A 20,448-nucleotide genomic window follows, 5' to 3' on the forward strand; every position below is an offset into this window, starting at 1 on the left:
ACAGGTGGAAACATACACAAATGAGTACAGGTGTAGCTGCAGCCCAAGTGGTCTACACCAAAACAGTCCAGGAGGAGAACAACCCCAGAATACCAGAGACAAGCCCACTAGGAAGACGGTGATCCCCGTCCAATGCGGGGGTTCCAGGACCCCCTCTGCAGAGCTGGGAGGAGGGAGGAGCCTGGGCTGGTCACACGCACACCCTCCACTCCCACGCAAGCCCTGCAGCCCTGTACCACCTGTTTTCATATCACGCTTTTCCCTCCTCATTGAATGAAGGACTGCAGTGGAGGTGGGCTGGGGGTGGAGAAGCCAGGATTATGACTGCCCTTCTTCTCACTGAGTGATGCTGAGAATCTCTAAAAAGGAGTTCACACATAGGAGCTGAGGTTGATGGTACATTCTATGACCACTTAGTTAACAAAATTATACTAAAAAGAATGTAAAGGTAAAGAGTTAATTAGATCCAATATTTACTTTAGGGAACTACGGATCTTAAAGAACCACATGGTACTATCAAGTAGTTTTTGCTGTTGCTGGTACCAGCTAGAGATGCCAACACTTTTATTTCCTCCTACTTCTGTTTGGTTCAACAGTGGCAGCCTAATTTCTGATGAAATCAACACTTTGCCAAACGTGCAAACATGAAGATGATGATTGATTCAGCTTGTCTGTTGCAGGAAGTTGCAGGGATGCCTCTGTCTTGAGGAAAATACACCTAGTCCTCACTTTTAAAAAGATGGGGTTTTTTTTGAAACCAACACAACGGTCATATGAATATAATGGCTGGAATGCTGCGTGAATGCACCTGTTTGAATGTCACCTCCTCTGTGGAGCCTTTCCTTACTCCTTCATCTACCCTTGGGCATTCCCAGAATACCTACAGCACAACGCTCTCTCACTCCTCCATTTCACCAAACTTCACAACTTGCAAGTCTGTCTCCTGTACCACACTGTTATTTCTTGAGAGCAAGGGCTCTGTCTACACACCTTCTTTCTCCCAAATGCTCAACAAAATCCCAGGCAAGGTTTGCCAGGTACCTAAATATGAACCAAACGCTCTTGGTGTTTTTGAAAAGGACCTTGTGGTAGAATAAAGGAGACAATTTATACACCAAACAGCTAGAGAAAAATAGAAAATAATTGTGTATTAAATTAGAAAATAAAGTGCATTTCATTAAAGGAGTTAATTGGAAACCAGAAAGGGGAGAAATGAGTGTGGACTGAGGTTTTTATAGGTTCATACAGTAATCATTTTTGTTGTCTTCACATAAAAATTTGTGTAAATATGAATTGGGGTGGGGAATGTTGGGGGAAACATCATCCTGATCTATAAAGATGATTTGTTTAGCCCTGAAATGATCTTTATGTTTTGATAATATTCACAACCCATAATCTTTATTAGAATATCAGTCTAATACAAAGATCACCAAAGTTCTTTGTTTAAATATCCTAAGGGTTAAACATTAACACTGACACTAAGTGTCTTACTACTAGAGAAATCATTTTATCTCATCAGATATTTTAGTTATATTGGTGCCAAAAGGGCAAGCTCGGTGACAGAGGTAACACTTATTGACCATATATATACGAAGTACTATCTGTGACCTTAGAAACGTTAAGAAGGACCGTCGATTTGACTTCAACAAGCATTAGTTTCACTTTTCAAAATCATGATGCCGAAGGAAATTTAACCAGACAGGAAAATGCACTTAACGTCTGTCACAAAGGAAAGGATATGAGCAACAGTTTCTGCTCCCTCATAAGTGAACTCTTAAAAAATGCTTTGCCTGTGGTATAGAGAAGTCAATGATTAGACACACACTTTAAATGCACTTACCAATTCTTGTAATTTTGAGCAGTCCTGGGTGAACTACGGAACGACTCATTCCATCAGCCCTACTCTTTAATATATATTGACCCCCAAGGACCATGACACCATGCATCCTTCCCTGGTCACTCAGAGTAAACTAAAACACCATCTGCGTGTGCAGGTGTGTCTGTCAGAGGCAGCCCTTACCTTCACAAAGAGGTTAATCTCAGGGTTAGTGGAAGCTGATTCGTTTTCTTCTGAAACATCATCAGCAGAATAGCTGGTAGGGGAGTCCTCGCTGGTGGAGAAGGCTCTGCTGTGCTGGATGGTGAAACTGGAAGGAGAAGGCAGATCTGCTTCCGTCTCACTTCCATTCTCCCGGGGCTCCTCAGGTTGAGGATGCTGAGCCTCAGGATATACTTTTTCAGGCAGGAGGTATTCTCCTGTTTCTTGTTGAAAAGAGGCTGAGGTGCTCTCCTGATCAACAACAGCATAAATGTCCACAGAGTCATACCCATGGGTTTCCAACTCAGTGGCATATAAATTGTCTTCTGCCTTCAAGTCTTCATGGACCTCATTGTAAAGGGGACCTCCGTTTTCTGCTGGCTGGTCTGAATCCTCGTATGTCTTCTCTTCTTGGATTCTGTCACAGATGGTGCTGCAGTCTTCATCATTCATGTTTGTTGATTTGGTGGATCCTTTTGCAGGCAGATCTGAGTAGGTCTGAAATGAGGAAAGGGATAGAGGATGCTGTATCACCTTGCAGAGGAATCAATGGGCTTTTGAAACACAGCAACTAGCAACAGCTATCAATGACAGGTCTCTAACAATCATTTACCGGAGACTTTAATTGGCAAACCACAAGTCCATTGGACATGAGATAAAGCTTACACACTCAGTTAACTCCTTCACTCCTAAGGATATTTTCAAGTAGACTCTATAGTTTTCCTCATTGCCAGTAACTCCAAAATTCTTCAGATCAACTAGAGGTTGACTTGAATTATCTTCCCAGTATACATTGAAATTCTGAATATTTAGCCATTTGTCACTAAATAGGGTTCCATCTTCCAATTGCCTCCAAATGTTGACCACATTCAAGAAGTCCCTGCAGTTCAGTGGAGCACAGTTCTTCACAATAGTAACTCATCTATGAATAGCTGAATTCATTACACAAAACAGTTGTTTGAGTATTGATACCCTATGATAAATGTGCTACACATGCTCCAGTTAGGTAATGAATGCCATTTACGTTTCTTATCTGGAAACTCCACTAGGTGATTAAATAACAGAAGGAAAAGAAGGTAAATGCTCTTGTCTATGGTCACATCAGTACAGATCACCCAAACCGAGGGACTCAGAGATTTATGACTTTTATTTTTTTCTCTTCGACCTGTGTGATCATCACAGTCAAGACACCTTCACAAAGATCCTCTTATGTACAGGATACTGAGTTGAGCACTAAACATTTGAGTTAGCAGATACATTCTCTGTCCTCAAAGGACTTCTAAAGCAAAGAACTGTATGCACGAAGTTGTCTAGTTGATGTCATCTACAGATGCCACGAATACACGGGCTCTTTGTTTTTTAACCTGGTACTCTATCCTGCTAATTCCTGCATCCCTTCACCCACCGCGTACAACACACATGTTCTCTTTGAAGTGACAACCCAGATGAACTGTAAAGGGACTTTAGTGTCTAGAAATCATGTGAAAATTGAGAAGCAATGCAACTCTGGTTGACAGGTTCCAAAGCATCTGGTGAGCATCTTATTGACAAAACTTAATTGTACCCTTGCCTCCAATGTTGCATCCAGGAATCTTCTGGAGTGAACTAAAGCAGTATTTCTAGAATTCAAGCTTTTGAGATAGCTTAAAGAATAGATAAAGGGAAAGAGACCAGAGACAGACTTTAAAGTCTATTGATGCTATCCCTTTCTTTTATTGAAAGGTGAGGTTTGATGGGTCCAAATACCTGATAGATTACCATAGTTCCCATAATCCCGTGTTTATAACTCAGTGGAGAGCCAGCTCAAGTCCTTCTCATAATTTTAGCACTGGAGAAAAGCTAAAAGGTCATACAGTCTAACTGATTTCACATTTGAAGGCAGGCTGGTACCTAGAAAGCAGAAGCAAGTGGTCCAAGTTCACAAAGAGTTAATGATGGAGCTGATTTTGGCTGTGATTTCCTAACCTCCAGCCCAGTGACCTTCCTGTCACTCACTCCCTTCTTAAGTAGGTGTTTTCCAACCTTTTTTATGATCATACAACCTTCTACTCCTACCCCATCCCTAAAGGATTCTTTTTAGGTATCTTTCCCATGAAATTAAAATACTGCCAATATATTACATATCTGTTACATACTGTATGTACATCTGTGCTTTATACATCAAAAAAGGGTAAGTTTTTGTCCCTTAAGAACCAATTTTCACCCCTTTGGGGGTGATATTGCTCCTTTTGAGAATACGTGCTTTCACTGCTAGAACACTTCTAGATTATGTGCCATTCTGCAACACTTCCAAGGAACAGTATTTTACAACGTGAGCTTATACATACCGCATGCTACCAGGTCCTCACCAAGATAACTCAGTGAGTCTGAGGGGGCTAGCTAAGCTTAGGGCCCAATACACAGGTATTTTATAAATTTGGCCCCCCTGTTATCCCATTTCAGGACACACTTATCATGATTTAGTTACAGGTTGTAACATGGAACCGGTCATCTTATTAAAGCATAAATCAGATCATCTCTCTTCCCACTCAGACTCCTATAATGGCTCTCCATTTCTTTCAGGAAAAGCCAAAGTCCATACAGTGACCCTCAAGGCCCTATAAAATCTACACAAACTCTCCTACATCTGCTTTTCTCCCCCTTGCTTACCCTGCTTCAGAGGATATGGCCTCATTGCTGTGCCTGGAACCCTCCAAAATGCTCCCATATTAGGATCTTGACATTGGCTGTTCCCTCTGCTGGGAATACATTTCCCTTGGATATCTGCATAGTCAACTCTCCAAAATTCTAAGTTTTTGCTTATGCATCCTTTCTCAGTGAGACCACTCTAACTGTCCTGTGTAAAATGACAATCCATCCCAACTCCTATCTGTACCCCCTCCTCATTACTAAAAACCCTTACCGGACTTTCTATTTCTTTTTCCATAATACATATCACCTTCTAATAAGATATATACATTACTTATTTATTGCACATCTAGAGTTTGTTTTCTGTCTTCTCCCACTAGAATGTAAATCCTGTATGGGCACAGATCTGTCTGCTTTTTCATTACTGTTTCAAGCACCTAGAACAGTGCCTGGCACATATTAAATTCTCAATACATTATTTGTTGAATAAATTTTTGTGATTGTTTGATGTCTTTATCCTCCATTGGACACACAAAGCCCATGACTATTTTGCTCATCAGTGCATACCTAAAGTCTAACAGATATCTGACACATAATAGGTGCTTATTAAATATTTATTTTTATAAACAACTAAAATGGAGGAGATGTATCTAGAATTCAACTCCTTTTACTCCTGGTCCAGTTTCTTCCTGTGTTATGTGCATAAGTGTTATTTCATTACTATATTGTAAACTCCTGCAGGAAGAAAACTAATACCTGGGTCTTCCATAGCACTTTGTATAAAACAAGTTGGCTTGTTTACTGATAAAAGAAAGAGTCTATCAACCAGTTAATCAATTGAAAGTATTTTGAGGGCTCCATATGGCTGTTACATATAACCTAAGAAAGGAAACAAGACATATATTCACTTGATCGAGAAGTTCTAAGAATGAACTTGTGTACTTTCTGAAATACAAGTTTGCCTATATCACACCCATGTTTGGAAATTTGGGGTGAAAGCAGGCACAGGAAGATGTGTGTTCCAAGACCTTTCACAAATGAAACTAAGCCTATCTGTCCAGCCAGCTTCTCCCTCAGCACTCCTTCAAATATCCTACTCTGCAGCAGAAACATTGCTCTTCCCTGAATATACTATGCCATTTCCTGCCCCAATGCTTTTGCACATATGTTGCCTCCACTGGGCAAAATGCTACCCATTCTACTAGATACAGGCTATAAATATAAATAAAATGTGATCTTACCTGCATGTACAACTGAGGAAATTTACAAATTAGCTATTCCACAGAAAGGATCCAACTGGGACTACAGCAGCCCTGCCCATTGTCTTGGATAACTGTGGGGCCAATGTCTAGTCTTCTGTTTTGCATGTACAAAGACTCAATTTGGTCAGTTTACACAGAGTCTTTCAAACATTGTAGAACTGAGTCACTCTAACTAAACTAAAAAAAAAAAAAAAAAAAAAAAAAAAAAAAAATTCAGTTTAGCAACATAAAGGCCAATTTTTAAATTTTCCCCCCAAAACATAATTGCCCCATTGACTTGAATATTTGCTTGAGATAATAAGCATGATCTCTTCACGGTAGCAAAGTCTACATAGGGAATCAGTTAAGGTAATATACTCATATTACTTTTATGTGATGTTTGTAGGATCTGAGGCAATACCCCTATTAAAAATAGGGGTATTTTAAAAACCCAATATCAGTGATTTGTGCCTTTTCTTCTTATCTTGATCAGTCTTATTATGGATTTTTAAATTTTCCTCTTTTTCTTTTGAGAATATTTGACTTTATTAATAGTCTCTAGTGTGCATTTCTTTGCAATTTCATTAATTTCTGCTCTTATCTTTATTATTTCCTTTCTTCTCTTTTTGTTTTTACTTGTTTGTTGCTGTTTGCTTTTTTATCCCAAGATAATTGTGATGGACACTTAAATCACTGGTGTTCAACTTTTCTAATATATGCATTTAAGACTATTAATTTTCCTCTAAGTACAGCTTTATCTGCATCTCACAAGTTTTGATATGATTTATTTTCCTTATCATCCAGTTCAAAATACTTCCCATTTCTGTTTAGGTTTTTTTCCCTTTATCCATGAGTTACTTATAAATGTATTGATCAGTTTTAGAACAGTTGAAGATTTTCTAGTTATATTTTTTGTTGATTTTTATCTTAATTTCACTGTGGTCAGACAATACAGTTGTTATGATTTAATCTACTGATACTTGTTTTGAGATTTGCTTTGTGGCCCAGCATATGGCCAACTTTGGAAATATTCCATGTGCATTTGAAAATAACATGTGTTCCTCCGTTGTTAGGTATAGTATTCTGTAGATGATAATCAATTAGTGTTTATTTTTGTTACTCAATTATTTCATATTCCTATTGAATTTCATCTGCTTCTTCTATTAGGTATTGAAAAAGGAAAGTTAAAATCTTCCCTATGATCATGGATTTGTCTAATTCTTACTTCAGTTATCTCATTTTTTGTTTTATATATTTTTGAGGCTATATTATTGGATGCACACAGATTCAGAACTGTTATATAATCTTGGTAAATGGACTGTTTTTTCAGTAGAAAATGTCACTCTTTATCTCTAGCATTATTTTTTTCCTTCTTCTGATATCAGCTTTCTTTTGGTTAGTGTTTATGTATATATTTTCCCAAGTTTTTACTTTCAATTTTTGCGTGTCCTCATATATAAGCATTAGATAGTTATATTTTTATCTAGTCTAACAATCTTTGTCTTTGACTTTCACTAGGAGTACTCACTTGAGTTTAATACCAGTTCATTCCAGCCAATTTGAAATTCATCAAACCACAGATTTCTAGGACAGGAAGAGATAGTGAGGCCAGAGCTTATAACAGGTCCTGGAATGAGTGACTGGGCCCTGATATACCTAGTAAACCAGTGACTTAAAACATGACCCTCTAGGGACTTCCCTGGAGGTCCAGTGGTTAAGACTCCACGCTTCTACTGCAGGGGGCGTGGGTTCGACCCCTGGTTGAGGGACTAAGATCCTAGAAGCCACGCATGCGCACAGCCCAAAAACAAAAAAGAAAAATGACCCTCTAGCCTGAGATACAGAAATTAGCCAAACGAGCTTCAGGAAAATCAGCACAAATGAAATGGCTGGCCTCAGAAAAGCAAGAAAACAGTTACAGAGGGGGAAAGACTGGTGAGTTATTTTAAGAAAGGCAGGTTTATCTCCAATGCCAGGAACTCAGTTTGCTCTTCTGCCCTCTTCTCTCCACCTCACCCCCCCACCCACCCATCTCTGCTTTTCCTCTCTCAGGAGCTACATACTGTCAACAAGCTAATTACTTACTCTCTCAGTAATAATTTCAATGCAAAGTCTAACCCAAAGGAATGAGTGGCTAGTGGTGAAAACTTGTTTTCCACTCTTCAGAGAAGATCTATTTCTCACTTCCTGTCTTCTCTACTTATTCACAGTTGTCTCATATGTAAAGTGAGAGTAATAGTATGTGTTATTGAAGGATTTACTTAAATAATGTAGGTTAGAAGCTTATTGCAGGGCCTGGCTGGCTCTTAATTGGCATTATTATTGGTACTATCCTAGGCTTCATTCCTTAGATAACAATATGAATTCTTCTGTTATCTTTTTTGAGGAATAGCAAACATTCTGGATTCATCTAAAGATATAAAATCTGAGATTATAAAAGGGCCTTATACCTAAGGGTCTTATACCTAATCTGAGGTTATGAAAGGGCTGTTAAGATACGGCCCATGAATTTAAGAGTTTAAAATCTGACTGAATGTAAGATATAATATTCCAGCAAGAAAAGTTAATTAACAACATGAAGTACTATGTTCAGTGACAAATAAGTGGGACTGATCTTAGGAGCTGTAGGATTTCAGAAGAGGGTGAGGTCATCTCAGCTGGGGGTGAGGAACAGGGAAAGTGAGTACCTTAGGTGGTAGAAGAGACACAGGGACAATGCAGTGGAGAAGGAGGATTAAGGTATGAAATATGATGCAGAATCGAGAATTCACAATGATGGAGATAACCAGATTGGATGGAGTATGTGGATTCCAGAAAAAATAGAGAAGATGGCAGTACTGGGCTAGATTGTGGATAGCCTTGAATGCCAAGATCAGAAATCTGAGTTTTATGTTCATAGGATGATATCAAGGATGGGCAGACACATAACACAGAAAGTCGTTCAATTCCACAATCATTTACACTCCAGCTGGCTTCAAGACAGAGACAGGTGCTCGGAGAAAACCATTTCCAGTAGCTGGTGTTGCTTACTGGAGCAACTTGGTCTACTGTCACATCACAACGTGGCAACCACATTTCAATATGGGCCCAGGGAGGGGACTGTGTAGAAGGCACCTGAGAACTTCAGATGGTTCTGCTGATTTATTTCAGTCACTGTGAATGTGCCCCACTCCCATGTACCTCTCCTGGCACTCTCTCCTCCTTGGAGCTCCCTCAAACACCATTCCCAGCTGGTCACTGCATAGCTTTATTTTTGTAACCTTCATCTAGTTGTTCCAACATTTTGAATTTCATTCCTCACAATTCCGACTCTGCCATTATACCCACCATAGGTTATCTCTTAAAATTTTACTGCACTTTCTTACTTTTCAAATTGTGAACAGTCATCCATAGCTTGACTCGTCATTACATTAGTTGGTCCACCTCGGTGCTGTCTACTTTATACAATCTGGGGAAAGTCCTAAAGGTCCTAGAAGCCTGAGTAGAAGTCATTTATGATGTTTCATTACTTAGAGAAAATGAATACAGAAAATAGTTAAAGGGTAATTTTAAACATTGGGAGGATGAGACAGATGGGATGCTCTTCACTCAATTTCACATAAATGGAAGGGACAACAAGGTTATTTAAATAAATTTGATTTAAAAAAATTGAACATGGAAAAATGACATCATTTTTCAAATTGGATGAACTATATACCCTTAAGCCCTCAGGCAGGGAAACCATTGCTTCATCCTCTCCCTGCCCCTGGCACTGTCAACTTACCCAGGCTGGCACTACACACTCAACCACAGGGCCCCACCCTCAGGGATAACTCCCAGCTGTCCCTTGCCCTTCCTCTTTATTCAGACTGGGTCTAGTTTTCTCACTTCACTTCCTCCCTCTGCTGTCTCCAACATGACCAAAGTCTGACCCCTTAGTAGCTATCACTTCTCTAGAACCTTCTATCACTTCTCTAGAACCTTTAGTACAGGAAAAAATCAACTTGAAGCAGATGAATTTGCAGATGTCCAAAGACTGAAATGCCCAGAGAGTCCACTGAGAAGAGAGGAAAGGAGAGATGGGCATCCCTTTAGCTGGGCTTTTGCAGACAAGGATAAGGCGTGCTGCATCAGTGTTGAAGGAACTTGAGGAAATATCAAGTTTACTTAGGAACTTAATGGAGCATTACTGGGTTATTATTATTTTTTTTAATCTCCATCATTCTGCCTAAAGGGAATGTGCCTTCTTTCCGCCATAGACAACTTGACGCCACTGAGCTCCCTCACTCCACCTTCTTCCAGTACATTTCTCCATCTTTGGAGATTTTTACTTTGTGGTTTGAGGGGTTTTAAGGTTTTACAGTTTGGGGATTTCTTTTTTTTCTCCAAAGACATCCGGGAAGTTTGATTCTGTATTATAAAGCCAAAGGCAATCTATCTCAGTAATGTTCTGAGTCATCACTCTGTATATTGTGTACTTCTTTAGATAGTCATCCCTCGGTATCTGAGGGGATTGGTTCCAGGACCCCCTGGGGTTACCAAAATCCACGGATGCTCAAGTCCCTTATATAAAATGGAGTATAGTCGCCCTCTGCATCCTTGGATTCTGTATCTGTATAACAGATATAAAGCAGACTGTATAACAAATATAATGTAAATTGTTACTCTGAGCCATCCAGAAAAGATGGAGAAAGAGCTGTGGGCTTTGAAACTTGAGGAATAATTCCACTGGCTTAGGTACAGATGCCCAAGTAAGCTGTCCTTTCATACTTTGGTTTTACATTTTCTAAACAGTATTGCCCAAGGACACTGCCCTTAAGTTACTCCACAAGAAACACACTTACTGAGAAATAAGTACACAGCTGTCATTTTCAGCTTCTTAGGTTCTTGCTGTGGCATCAAAGATGTCTGTGTTCTTTATATTAAGGAGATCTTCTTTCCATTATAAATGTCATTCATGCTTATTATTTTTAAAAAAGATGATAAGAATCATCTGTAATTCCACTACCCAAAGGTACTTATGTTAATTTTCTCTTACTCCTTTTCTACCTGTATGTTTATATTTTCAATTGGAATAATAGTTGTCTTTGTATTCTGCTTTAAAAATATTGACATTATACAGTGTATATACATGGAATTTAAGCATATTTATATAAGACCAGTATTTTTCAGTCAACTCAAATATTAGCTGATGTAATTTGTCAGTGTAGAAGATTCAAAGATATTTTTCTTTACTGTCTAGCCAAAAGACTTTTTAAAAGGCAAGGGATTTTGTTTAAGTCAGGGGTTGGCCCAACTAACGGGACAATAACATGGGAAACTCTTTCATTCTTCTTGCCTCCGTGTGCTTCCCAGGCTGTGACATGGTGACTCTACAGTAACATTGGGTGATACTCACAGCAGGGCAGGGCTCACTGAATGCTTTGCAAGGTATTTCAAGACTGCCTATGATTTTCCTTTAAATATCCCTATCTGCAGATAACATACTCAATTTATCTACACACGTTTAAATTCTCTTTTGGTTTTAGTTCATTGGGGTGCAGAGTGGGCAGACCTGAGGAGCAGAGATGGGAAATTATGGAATTGTGGGGTGAAAAAAAACTTGAGGTTAATTGAAGTGTTTCTTGTTTATAAAAATTATGAAGATGAAGGGGGAATGTTTTAGCAACATGCAACATGGGGTAAGGGAAACTTTGGTGCCAAACAGACCTGGGTGTAAATGTGGACTCTGCCACTTACCTTTTTTGAGGCTTGGTTTCCTTATTTGTAAAAATGTAAATAACACCTTCTTCAAAGTGTTGGTGGAAAGTTTAAATGAAAAAGATACGTGTGAAGCCTCAGAGCCTGATAGATTAGACAAGCGTGTTCAGTGTTAGTTTCCAATCCTTCTCCCACAGCTAAGCTGCATTGGTTTCAGAGCTCAGAATGAAGAGATTCTGGAGGGGAAAAAAATATGTATAAGTAACATCATGACATGTTAGTATGTTAATAGAACTTAGTTCTACTCTGAATTATATTTATTATTATGTATTTTGGGAGTTATTTTCTTTCCATAACCCTGATACTTCCTCTAAATCATAATTATATTTTGTATTTTGTAGTAACTGCAAACTTAAAAGACATTTACAGACAGTATTTTGCATGACTTTGGCCAAGAACGCAGTAAGGCAAGTATTACCAAATCCGTTTTATAGATATGAAAGCCATGGCTCAGGCTGCTTTTCTGGTGCATGTTTATAACACTAAGATTAGGGCCCAGGTCCCCTAACAGCTGCCACTGAACTTCGTCCATAGCTCAAGATTGCTGTGATCATTAAAAGTTTAAAATGTATGCTCTGTAAAGTATCTCTGTAGAGTAAGGGAAAATATCAGATGTCTATAAATGAACCAGAATGATAGATTATGCAATAAAAATGAACATGTTTTTACCAAAGGCAATCACAATATGCAAGAAAGATCAAGCTGAGAAACCCTCAGGAGTTGGAAAACTGAGTGTTTTCTTTCATTCATAGTCCACTAGGGAGCACTGTTACCCGCTCTCAGTGCGGACCTGGCACCACCTCATAAGCTGTTTCCGTCTTCCAGGCTAAAAAGCTAGTAGCTATTTCAAGTTTACAGATTCTCTGGTCTAAGGGCTTTGTTCCCATTTCCCAATTATTTTGCTTTGAGGATGAGGTGCCTCAAATTCAAAACATATGTTTAAAATATTTTATCTATATATGTCCTATTAGAGCTCAATTCCCTCCCTTTAAAAAATTCCTTACAGTTCATTTAACATGTACTAAATTTTTTAAAAAAGAAGAAAGGAGCTCATGAGGACCATTTGATCTTCACAACAACCCTATAGGGCAATTCGTTTTTCTATTTTACACCCGAGGAAACAATATCAGAGAAATTTTCCTAGAGTCAATCTACAAACTTCCTTTGAACGTGTTTTACTCCTGCTCTGGTTCATTTTATTATCTAAGTAACTAAGTATTCATAACATTTTACCCCAAGTCTTAGCTCCTAACACTGATAATGTTCAAATCGAATAGAAAAAAAGTAGTGATAACTGTCTAAATTCTGGATTGTCCACACCAAAATTCAAATGGTTTCATTTTGTGTATGTGTATACACATTTGTCTATATACATATAAAATTACATTTGTACCCAATTTCCATACCAATATTTTGTGGCACTTTTCGTATCCTGGGTCTTGATGCTTGCAGTTTTTTTACTGTCACTGAAGAAAATCTGTGTGATTTTCTTCAGTACTAATAATTATGGCACATAGTGTCTGTCTTATTAGTTCTACATCCTGAGGTCTCAAACTAAAAGCTAAGGAGTCTCCTTGAATGAATGAACATTATCTATCTATCTACCTATCTACACAATCTTTTATGTGTACAACATACAGGATTCGGGAACATGAGGTCACTGTATTTTCCATCTTTCTCTCTTATTTGGACTGTCTCTCTAGTCCAAAGGTTGCTTTCTCTCTCTCATACCACCACCTCTCAATCTAACTCCTGCTTTTTACCACGGTAAGTAACCTACAATGCAGCTAAGGTTACGTGTCTTCCTCCCTCTTTCCTACCTATTGCTCATGACCCAGATAGGTGATGCCTTCCCGTGAAGCCCTCTCCGATCTCTCCAGACTTTGTTTTCATGTCTGATGGTACAAGCATCATATTCTACCTATTAAAATAGCCTCGCCTTATTTCCCTCCCCAACACCTTTTTTATCCTGCACCACTTCTTGAGGACAATAACCAAACCTTATTTACCGTTACATCCCCTAATGCCATGCTTCTTAAGCTTGAATGTGCATAAGAACTCTATGGGGATCTTGTTGAAATACTGATTCTGATTCAGTAGGCCTGGGGTGGGGCCTGAGACTCTGCATTTCCCAGAGAATATTAATACTACAGGTTCATGGGCCACGCTTTGAGCAGCAAGGCCCTTGCATAATGTTTTGCACATGGCAGGTGTTAACTCACATGTACTAGAAAATTAAAAGTTAGAAGGCAAATGCAGACAATGAGATAGCACTACACAACCAGACCACCACGATGGCAACATCAGTTGTTGGTACAGATGTCTGAATGCCTGGATTCTCATAAAATGGGGATTTAAAATAGCGTACCTACTTTAAGTAAAGATCTGGCTGTCCTTCTTTTCTTTTTGTTTTTTACAAAATTATCATATACTTACCCTATATCTAGTAGTTCCTCTCTTAGATATTTACCAAAGAGAAATGAAAACACACGTCCACAAAAAAACCACCTGTACAAGAATGTTCAAAACAGCTTTATTCACAACAGCCAAAAACTGAAAATACTCCTGGTGTCCATTAACTGGTAAATGGATAAATAAATTGTGGTATATCTGTACTGTGCAATGCTGGCTACAATTTCAACACCATGGAATACTGGCTTGAGTTCTCCCATGAGGTTGCAGTTATGTAAGGTAGAGCTGCAATCATCGGAAGGCTTGCCTGGGGCTGCAGAACTTGCTACCAAGATGGCTCACTTGTCTGGCTGTTGGCAGGAGGCCTCAGTTCCTTCCCACACGCTGCTCTCCATGGAGCTGGCATGAGTGTCCTAATGACATGGCCACTGACTTCTGTCACTGAGTGATCCATGAGAGAGGACTGCTGTGGCCTTGCCTGGCTCCAACTTGCTGCCAGGCCTGTCTTGAGGCTTTCTTGATCAATGTTGGGCCAAAGACTCCTGATAAAAAGGTGTGAAGTACTGATACACACAACAACATGGGTAAATTTCAAATGCATCATGTTAGTGAAACAACCAGACACAAAAGAGTACTTATTATATTATTTTATTCCTTTTATATGATGTTACAGAGGGTAAAACAAATCCATAACTTTTTAAAAAGTCAAACAGTGGTTACCCGGGGACAGGGGTAGACAGGAAGGGTTATAAAGGTATTTGCCCAGGGGAATGAAATGTCGTGTGTTTTGACAGGACTTTGAATTACACAGGTGTATGTATTTGTCAAAACTCAGAACAGTATGCTTTAGATTTGTACATTTTAGTCTTGTAAATTTTATTTAAAATGAAGAATAACTCTAAAAAATTTCTGTACTACCATTATTGATATGCTGCTGCTGAAATGTTTCTAAGTGAAGTGTACTGATAACAATGACAACTGACATTGAAATGCATCAAACAATAAGATGAATTAATGGATGGATAAACAGATGGCTAGATACATAGGTAAAGCAAGTACAGAATATGTTTACAGCTGATTCTTGAACAATGTCAGGGTTAGGGGTGCCAACCTTCTGTGCAGTCAAAAATCTGATTATAACTTCCTTTATAACTGTATCCATGGTTCCATATTCATGGGTTCCATCAACTGCAGATTGCGTAGTACCGTAGTACTATTTCTTGAAAAAAGCCTGTATATAAGTGGACTCACGTAGTTCAAAGCCACATTGTTGAAGGGACAACTATACTGCAGAATCTAGATGGTGGGCATATGGGTGTTTTTTTAAGTTTTCTGAATGCTTGAAAATTCTAATAAAATGTTTAAAAAGAAAACAACCTACAACAGTGAGGAGACACTTCTGCTTATATCTGTACCCCTGATCCCAGCTCAGGGCTGATGCCTCTAACATCAAATTGGAGAGGCCCTGACAGCACTGTGCAGCTCACCACCTGCGCAGAGAGAAAAAAATCAGGTGTGCACTCGGACAGATGGAGAGCAACAGGGCAAAGGTCTAGAAATACTGGTCGACGTGGGACCTTCAGTTACTTACAGAGGATCTAAGCCTCTTGAAGAACACAGACCAACATGGACTGAAGCTGCCAGTGGCAACCAGAGGGGGGCTGGGAGAACAGGAGAGAGAAAATCTGAGACCTGTTCATCATTCCAGGCCATACATGATTCACAAATACCCTAATGAAATGTCTTGGTGCTTAAAATTTAACATATGTTGACATAGTTAATTTAGAAATGTCTGCAATTCTATGTATAAGAAATGTCTGCAATTCTATGTATAAATCTAACTCTTTAGTATTTTTTGTTCACTTAACCCATAGTCTTTCTGCTGGGTTAATTTGAAATGGTAACCTTCTTTGTTAATTGATTTCAGGTAGATATCAGCAATGTCATGAATTCATTGCTGGCCCATCCAATGGGGTGTACGCACCTCTTCTTACTGAGTGTAACACTGATCCCCAAAGCTGGCTTACTACTAGAATCACCTGGGGAGCTTTTAAAGCCAGGGTGATGCTGGCCCCCCTAGGACAGTTGAATCTACATGAGAGGGCGGGTAGGAGAGAGGCTTGGGGATCTGTACTTTTTATTTTTATTTGTTTGTTTATTTTCTGGCCACGCCATGCAGCTTGCAGGATCTTAGTTCCCTGACCAGGGATCAAATCTGCGCCCCCTGCAACGGAAGCTTGGAGTCTTAACCACTGGACCGCCAAGGAGTTCCCTCCCCTGTACTTTTTAAATGCTCTCCTGGTGAGTTTAATATGCGTCACATAACTAGACCTTAAATTTTCAAAGTTAAAAAGTTTTCAAAGGGACTGCAAAGAAGATAAAATTTTACTTAAAAAATGTTGTTTTGGGTAAAGGTTTTTAAGTTTTGTGGGCATCTTTTTCTTCCAACTCTTAGAGATACGTATCAAAGTGCGATATAGGTTGATGAGTTCTCATTAAAACAGAACAAACTTCAGCTTTAGACTCCCAGAATTAATAAGACCTCATTGGCAGAAATTAGTTTAATCCTATGGAAACTGACATCTAGGAGAACGTTACCAGTGTCCCAAATTCTAATGTGTGTATATCTGATCAGCATAGCTGGATTACCTTAAAGGTGGGCTCAGCACATGTTTAGGGCAGATTCCAAAATATGTACTTGGAAAAAAATTTATATTTGCTATTTCAAAAGTTGTGTGGGAGGAGTCATTATGGTAAAAAAGAAAAAAAATATAATTATATTAGCATTGATTACAGTTATTCTATCTATGGGTGGCTGGGAGGAACCATGGCCATTGCCAGGATTGTGGACATGAAAGCTGCTCCCAGCCTGGCTGAGGGAGTGGAAGGGGCTTCTGCACCCGAGGGATCACCTTGCTTCCTGCCCTCTGTCTTCCTTTGGTCCCCAGACAGGAGTCGGCACCAGTCAATTAGAAAGTCAAAGTACCCGAGGAGGAGGGTGGAGGGAACTTGCGCCTGGCCCAGCAGGTTTTACACTGTGAACTCCATTGAGAACAACATGCTAATTGTCCTTTGTTTGCTGAGCAGGGCCTGGAGCCAGTGCAGAGCTGGCCCTGAGAAGCTTCCAGAGCCTGGGGATCAGGTGTGGGGAACTAGCACTGGCTGCCTGAGGGTAGGGGTGGGGAGGGCACACAGCAGGTGTTCCACAGACCGTTAGAAACTTCCCGGAAGTTACAGGTTTCAGAGTTTCTCTTATTAGAGAAAGGGACAGAAAATGGCTAAAAAGTCAGGCCAGTAACAATCAAATCAGAACACGAAACTCCACTGGACTAAATGTGCAGACACTCCTCCAGAGTTAGGGTTCTATCCAAATGTCAGAATTCCTCTTGGCGTTCAGGATGTCTGACCTGTAGCAAGTAGGAGGGCCAGAAAAACGACCAGACCTAGTTCTCCAAGTTCTCCCTCCCGGACAACGTGCAATAATCCCTTCAACTGCAGGGCAGCCCCCCGTTGTGAATAAGAGTGAGTGAATAGGACTTCCCTGGTGGTCCAGCGGTTAAGACTCCGTGCTTCCAATGCAGGGGATGCGAGTTCGATCCCTGGTCAGGGAACTAAGATCCCACATGCCACGTAGCCAAAAAAAAAAAAAAGAGAGAGAGAGAGAGAGTGAATGACGCAAGCTCCCTCAGAAACAGGACTTTCTGGAAAGCAGAAGAGAGGCTTTGCTCCATTATCACTATGTATTGAAAGGGTAAAAACTGTACAGCTATCATCTTGCTATTGGTCTTTCTGATGTATCAAAGCAGGACAAAAATTTAAATGTATGCAAAAGAAAACATACTTTTCAAACACACACACACAAAACTGTCACAAGCAGTTATAACTGTCACAAGCAGTTATCTTTGGGCGGTGGGACTGTGGAAGAATTGTACTCTTTTTTTCTACGTTTCTAGAACACTTTACTTTATGTGTGTACATATGTGTGTGTGTATTTATTTATTTATACAAAGACCGTGAACATCTAAAACTCAGGAAAACCATGAAGTTAGTTCTACAGTAAAATCAGTTTAAAAATTACAGATAAATTTACAGCAGCCAAGACCCAGAAGCAACTTAAGTGTATGTCAACAGGTGAATGGATAAAACAGATGTGGAATATATACACAATGGAATATTACTCAGCCATAAAAAAGAATGAAATAATGTCATCTGCTGCAACATGGATGGACCTAGAGATTATCATACTAAGTGAAGTGGATGGATAATTTGGCCTTGGAGCTGGCATTCTCTGGGCTTCCCTCATGAGGAGAGGGAAGGGAAAAATTTTTAAGTGTACATTTCCTCATTAGCAGGACTGGTAGAATTGTGATCATTTTGATAGTATTTTGTTTATGGAGCTTTCTTAAAGGATAGAGAGAGAGATTTATATCTCAAGAAAAGTCTCCACTGCTTTCCTGTGGTCATTTAAAATTCATAAGACCATCAAAAACAGGGCTGAGCCCTCTCTCTGCCACTCTGACAAAATGCCACCAGCTTTCTTTTCTTGGAAACGATGGTGTTTAGGTCCCGTTTTTAGCTCTCCGGAGATGCCAGGCAGAAGTAGGTCATTACAGCATGTATCGGGTGGTTAACTCGTCCCACCTTGGCTCCAGTCATTTTGTCTGCCTTTGACCCTTCACCTTGTTTCAATATCCAATCACTATGTCACACCCACAATGCATGGGAACATCAAGTCACCAGGAAAGAACAAAACCAAAGAAAACAACAAAACCCAAATCCTGTGAGTTGGCTGGGACTAATGTCATTGCCCCTACTCCCATTTTAAAGATGAGGAAACTGAGGCATGGAAAGGTTCTGGGGGTTGCCCTGAGTTAAGAGCTCCCCAACTCTGCTCTTGTGCTGCCTGCCCCATGGTGTTGCCAGAGGCTGGCCCGTGATGCCACCTGCCTTGGCACCGGCTACAAATTTGTACCCACCCTCTGCCCTGCCCCTCCTCGTGTGCCAGCTCCACACCGTTAAGACCACAGTGGCAGCGACTTATCGGGGCCCAAGCAGACTGATGCTGTTCATGAACTCCATCTTATTCTAATTTTTACAAGTCATTCTATATATTTTTAATTTTAAATTATATAAGAAATACATGAAAGCAGGCACTATGTAAGAAATTCAAAGGCTATAAAGAGCAAAACAACTGTCAAAATGCTTGCTCTGGTGATCGCTACATGCCTCTTGTTCTAGTTCTTTCCAGTTTCATGTTCCCGAAGCATGAGGCCTGGGCTGGGATAGCTCGTAAGGAGGACAAGTCAAGGTAGGGGCGTAGCAATGCAGGTCTGAGCAAGAGCGGTGGCCGTGGAAACAGCGCAGAGGGCACAGGTGTGAACAGAGTTTATTCTGGCGCTGTATGTCGGGGATCACCTCGTGGCCTGCCTCATCTCCTTTCTCTTGTCTCTTCTTTTACCACAGACCAGCCCTGGAACACCTCCTTTCTCATTCTCTAGAACCAAAGCTGGCTTAAGAAGGAGGTTTTTTTTGTTTTTTTTTGTTTTTTTGTTTTTTGCGGTACGCGGGCCTCTTACTGTTGTGGCCTCTCCTACTGCGGAGCACAGGCTCCGGACGTGCAAGCTCAGCGGCCATGGCTTACGGGCCCAGCCGCTCCTGACCACCACCCAGGCATTTGCTTGGTGACAGTCTCCTAGCTGGACTGATGGGTAACTAGACTACAAGGTTCTGGAAGAAGCAAACTCTTGACTATTCTTACCTGGGTTAACACAGAATTATGCACACAGTAGGCCCTCAGTAATGCACTGAATGAAAAGAGTTGGATTGAGACATCCTACCCTTCTCACCTAATCCACCATAAAACAAAGAATGTCCCGTGGAGGCTTTGGGGGCTTGAAATGTATCTTGTAGAGGAGAAAATTCTCTGTGCTCAAAACACTGACCCAGGGTCGACGTGCACCCCATGCCAATCCGTTCAGTGAACAGATCCAGACACACGAATCTGCCCAGATGGAAGATAGTCGGGTTGCAAGACTGCTCCAGTGCTTAGGAAGTTCCTAAAGTACCCAAGAAGCAGGTACAAACATGCCTCAGAAGGCTGTTCAAAGTAGTGCCATATAATCTGACAGCTTTATAATGCCCTGAGGGAAGACATGAGTGTTTCAAATTTGCTATTCAGAACTAAGTAGGTAATTAAAGCTTCTTACACGTAAAACGCAGGCTTGAATTCAATAATCTCTGAGGTCCTTTTTGGCTTTAACTTTCTGTAGTCATTCATAAACTTAAACACCTTGGAAATAATCATTTCATACATTACATACCATGCTCAGGGAAGAAATATTTTTAGGTTCATTCCAGGTGTGTTCTAGATACATTGAGAAATCAAAAAGA

General features: G+C 40.1%; 1 protein-coding gene across 4 annotated transcripts in view; it reads right to left on the minus strand.

The window, feature by feature from the left end:
* Positions 1-20,448, minus strand: part of LOC131764499 (chloride intracellular channel protein 5-like) — a 41,311-nt gene that overhangs the window by 10,732 nt on the left and 10,131 nt on the right. For 3 of the 4 annotated variants that reach the window (XM_067006343.1, XM_067006339.1, XM_067006340.1), the window contains exons 2-4: positions 11,626-11,822; positions 5,908-6,105; positions 2,021-2,536 (exon numbers count right to left, since the gene is read on the minus strand). In XM_067006343.1, coding sequence (XP_066862444.1) covers positions 2,021-2,536; positions 5,908-5,913 — 522 coding nt within the window. In that variant the 5' untranslated portion in view covers positions 5,914-6,105; positions 11,626-11,822. Of the gene's footprint in view, positions 1-2,020; positions 2,537-5,907; positions 6,106-10,730; positions 10,795-11,625; positions 11,823-20,448 lie in introns of all 4 variants that reach the window. The other variant, XM_067006341.1, reaches the window with a different exon arrangement.

The sequence above is a fragment of the Kogia breviceps genome, chromosome 10 (assembly GCF_026419965.1).
Source record: "Kogia breviceps isolate mKogBre1 chromosome 10, mKogBre1 haplotype 1, whole genome shotgun sequence".
NCBI classification, from domain to species: Eukaryota; Metazoa; Chordata; class Mammalia; order Artiodactyla; family Physeteridae; genus Kogia; species Kogia breviceps.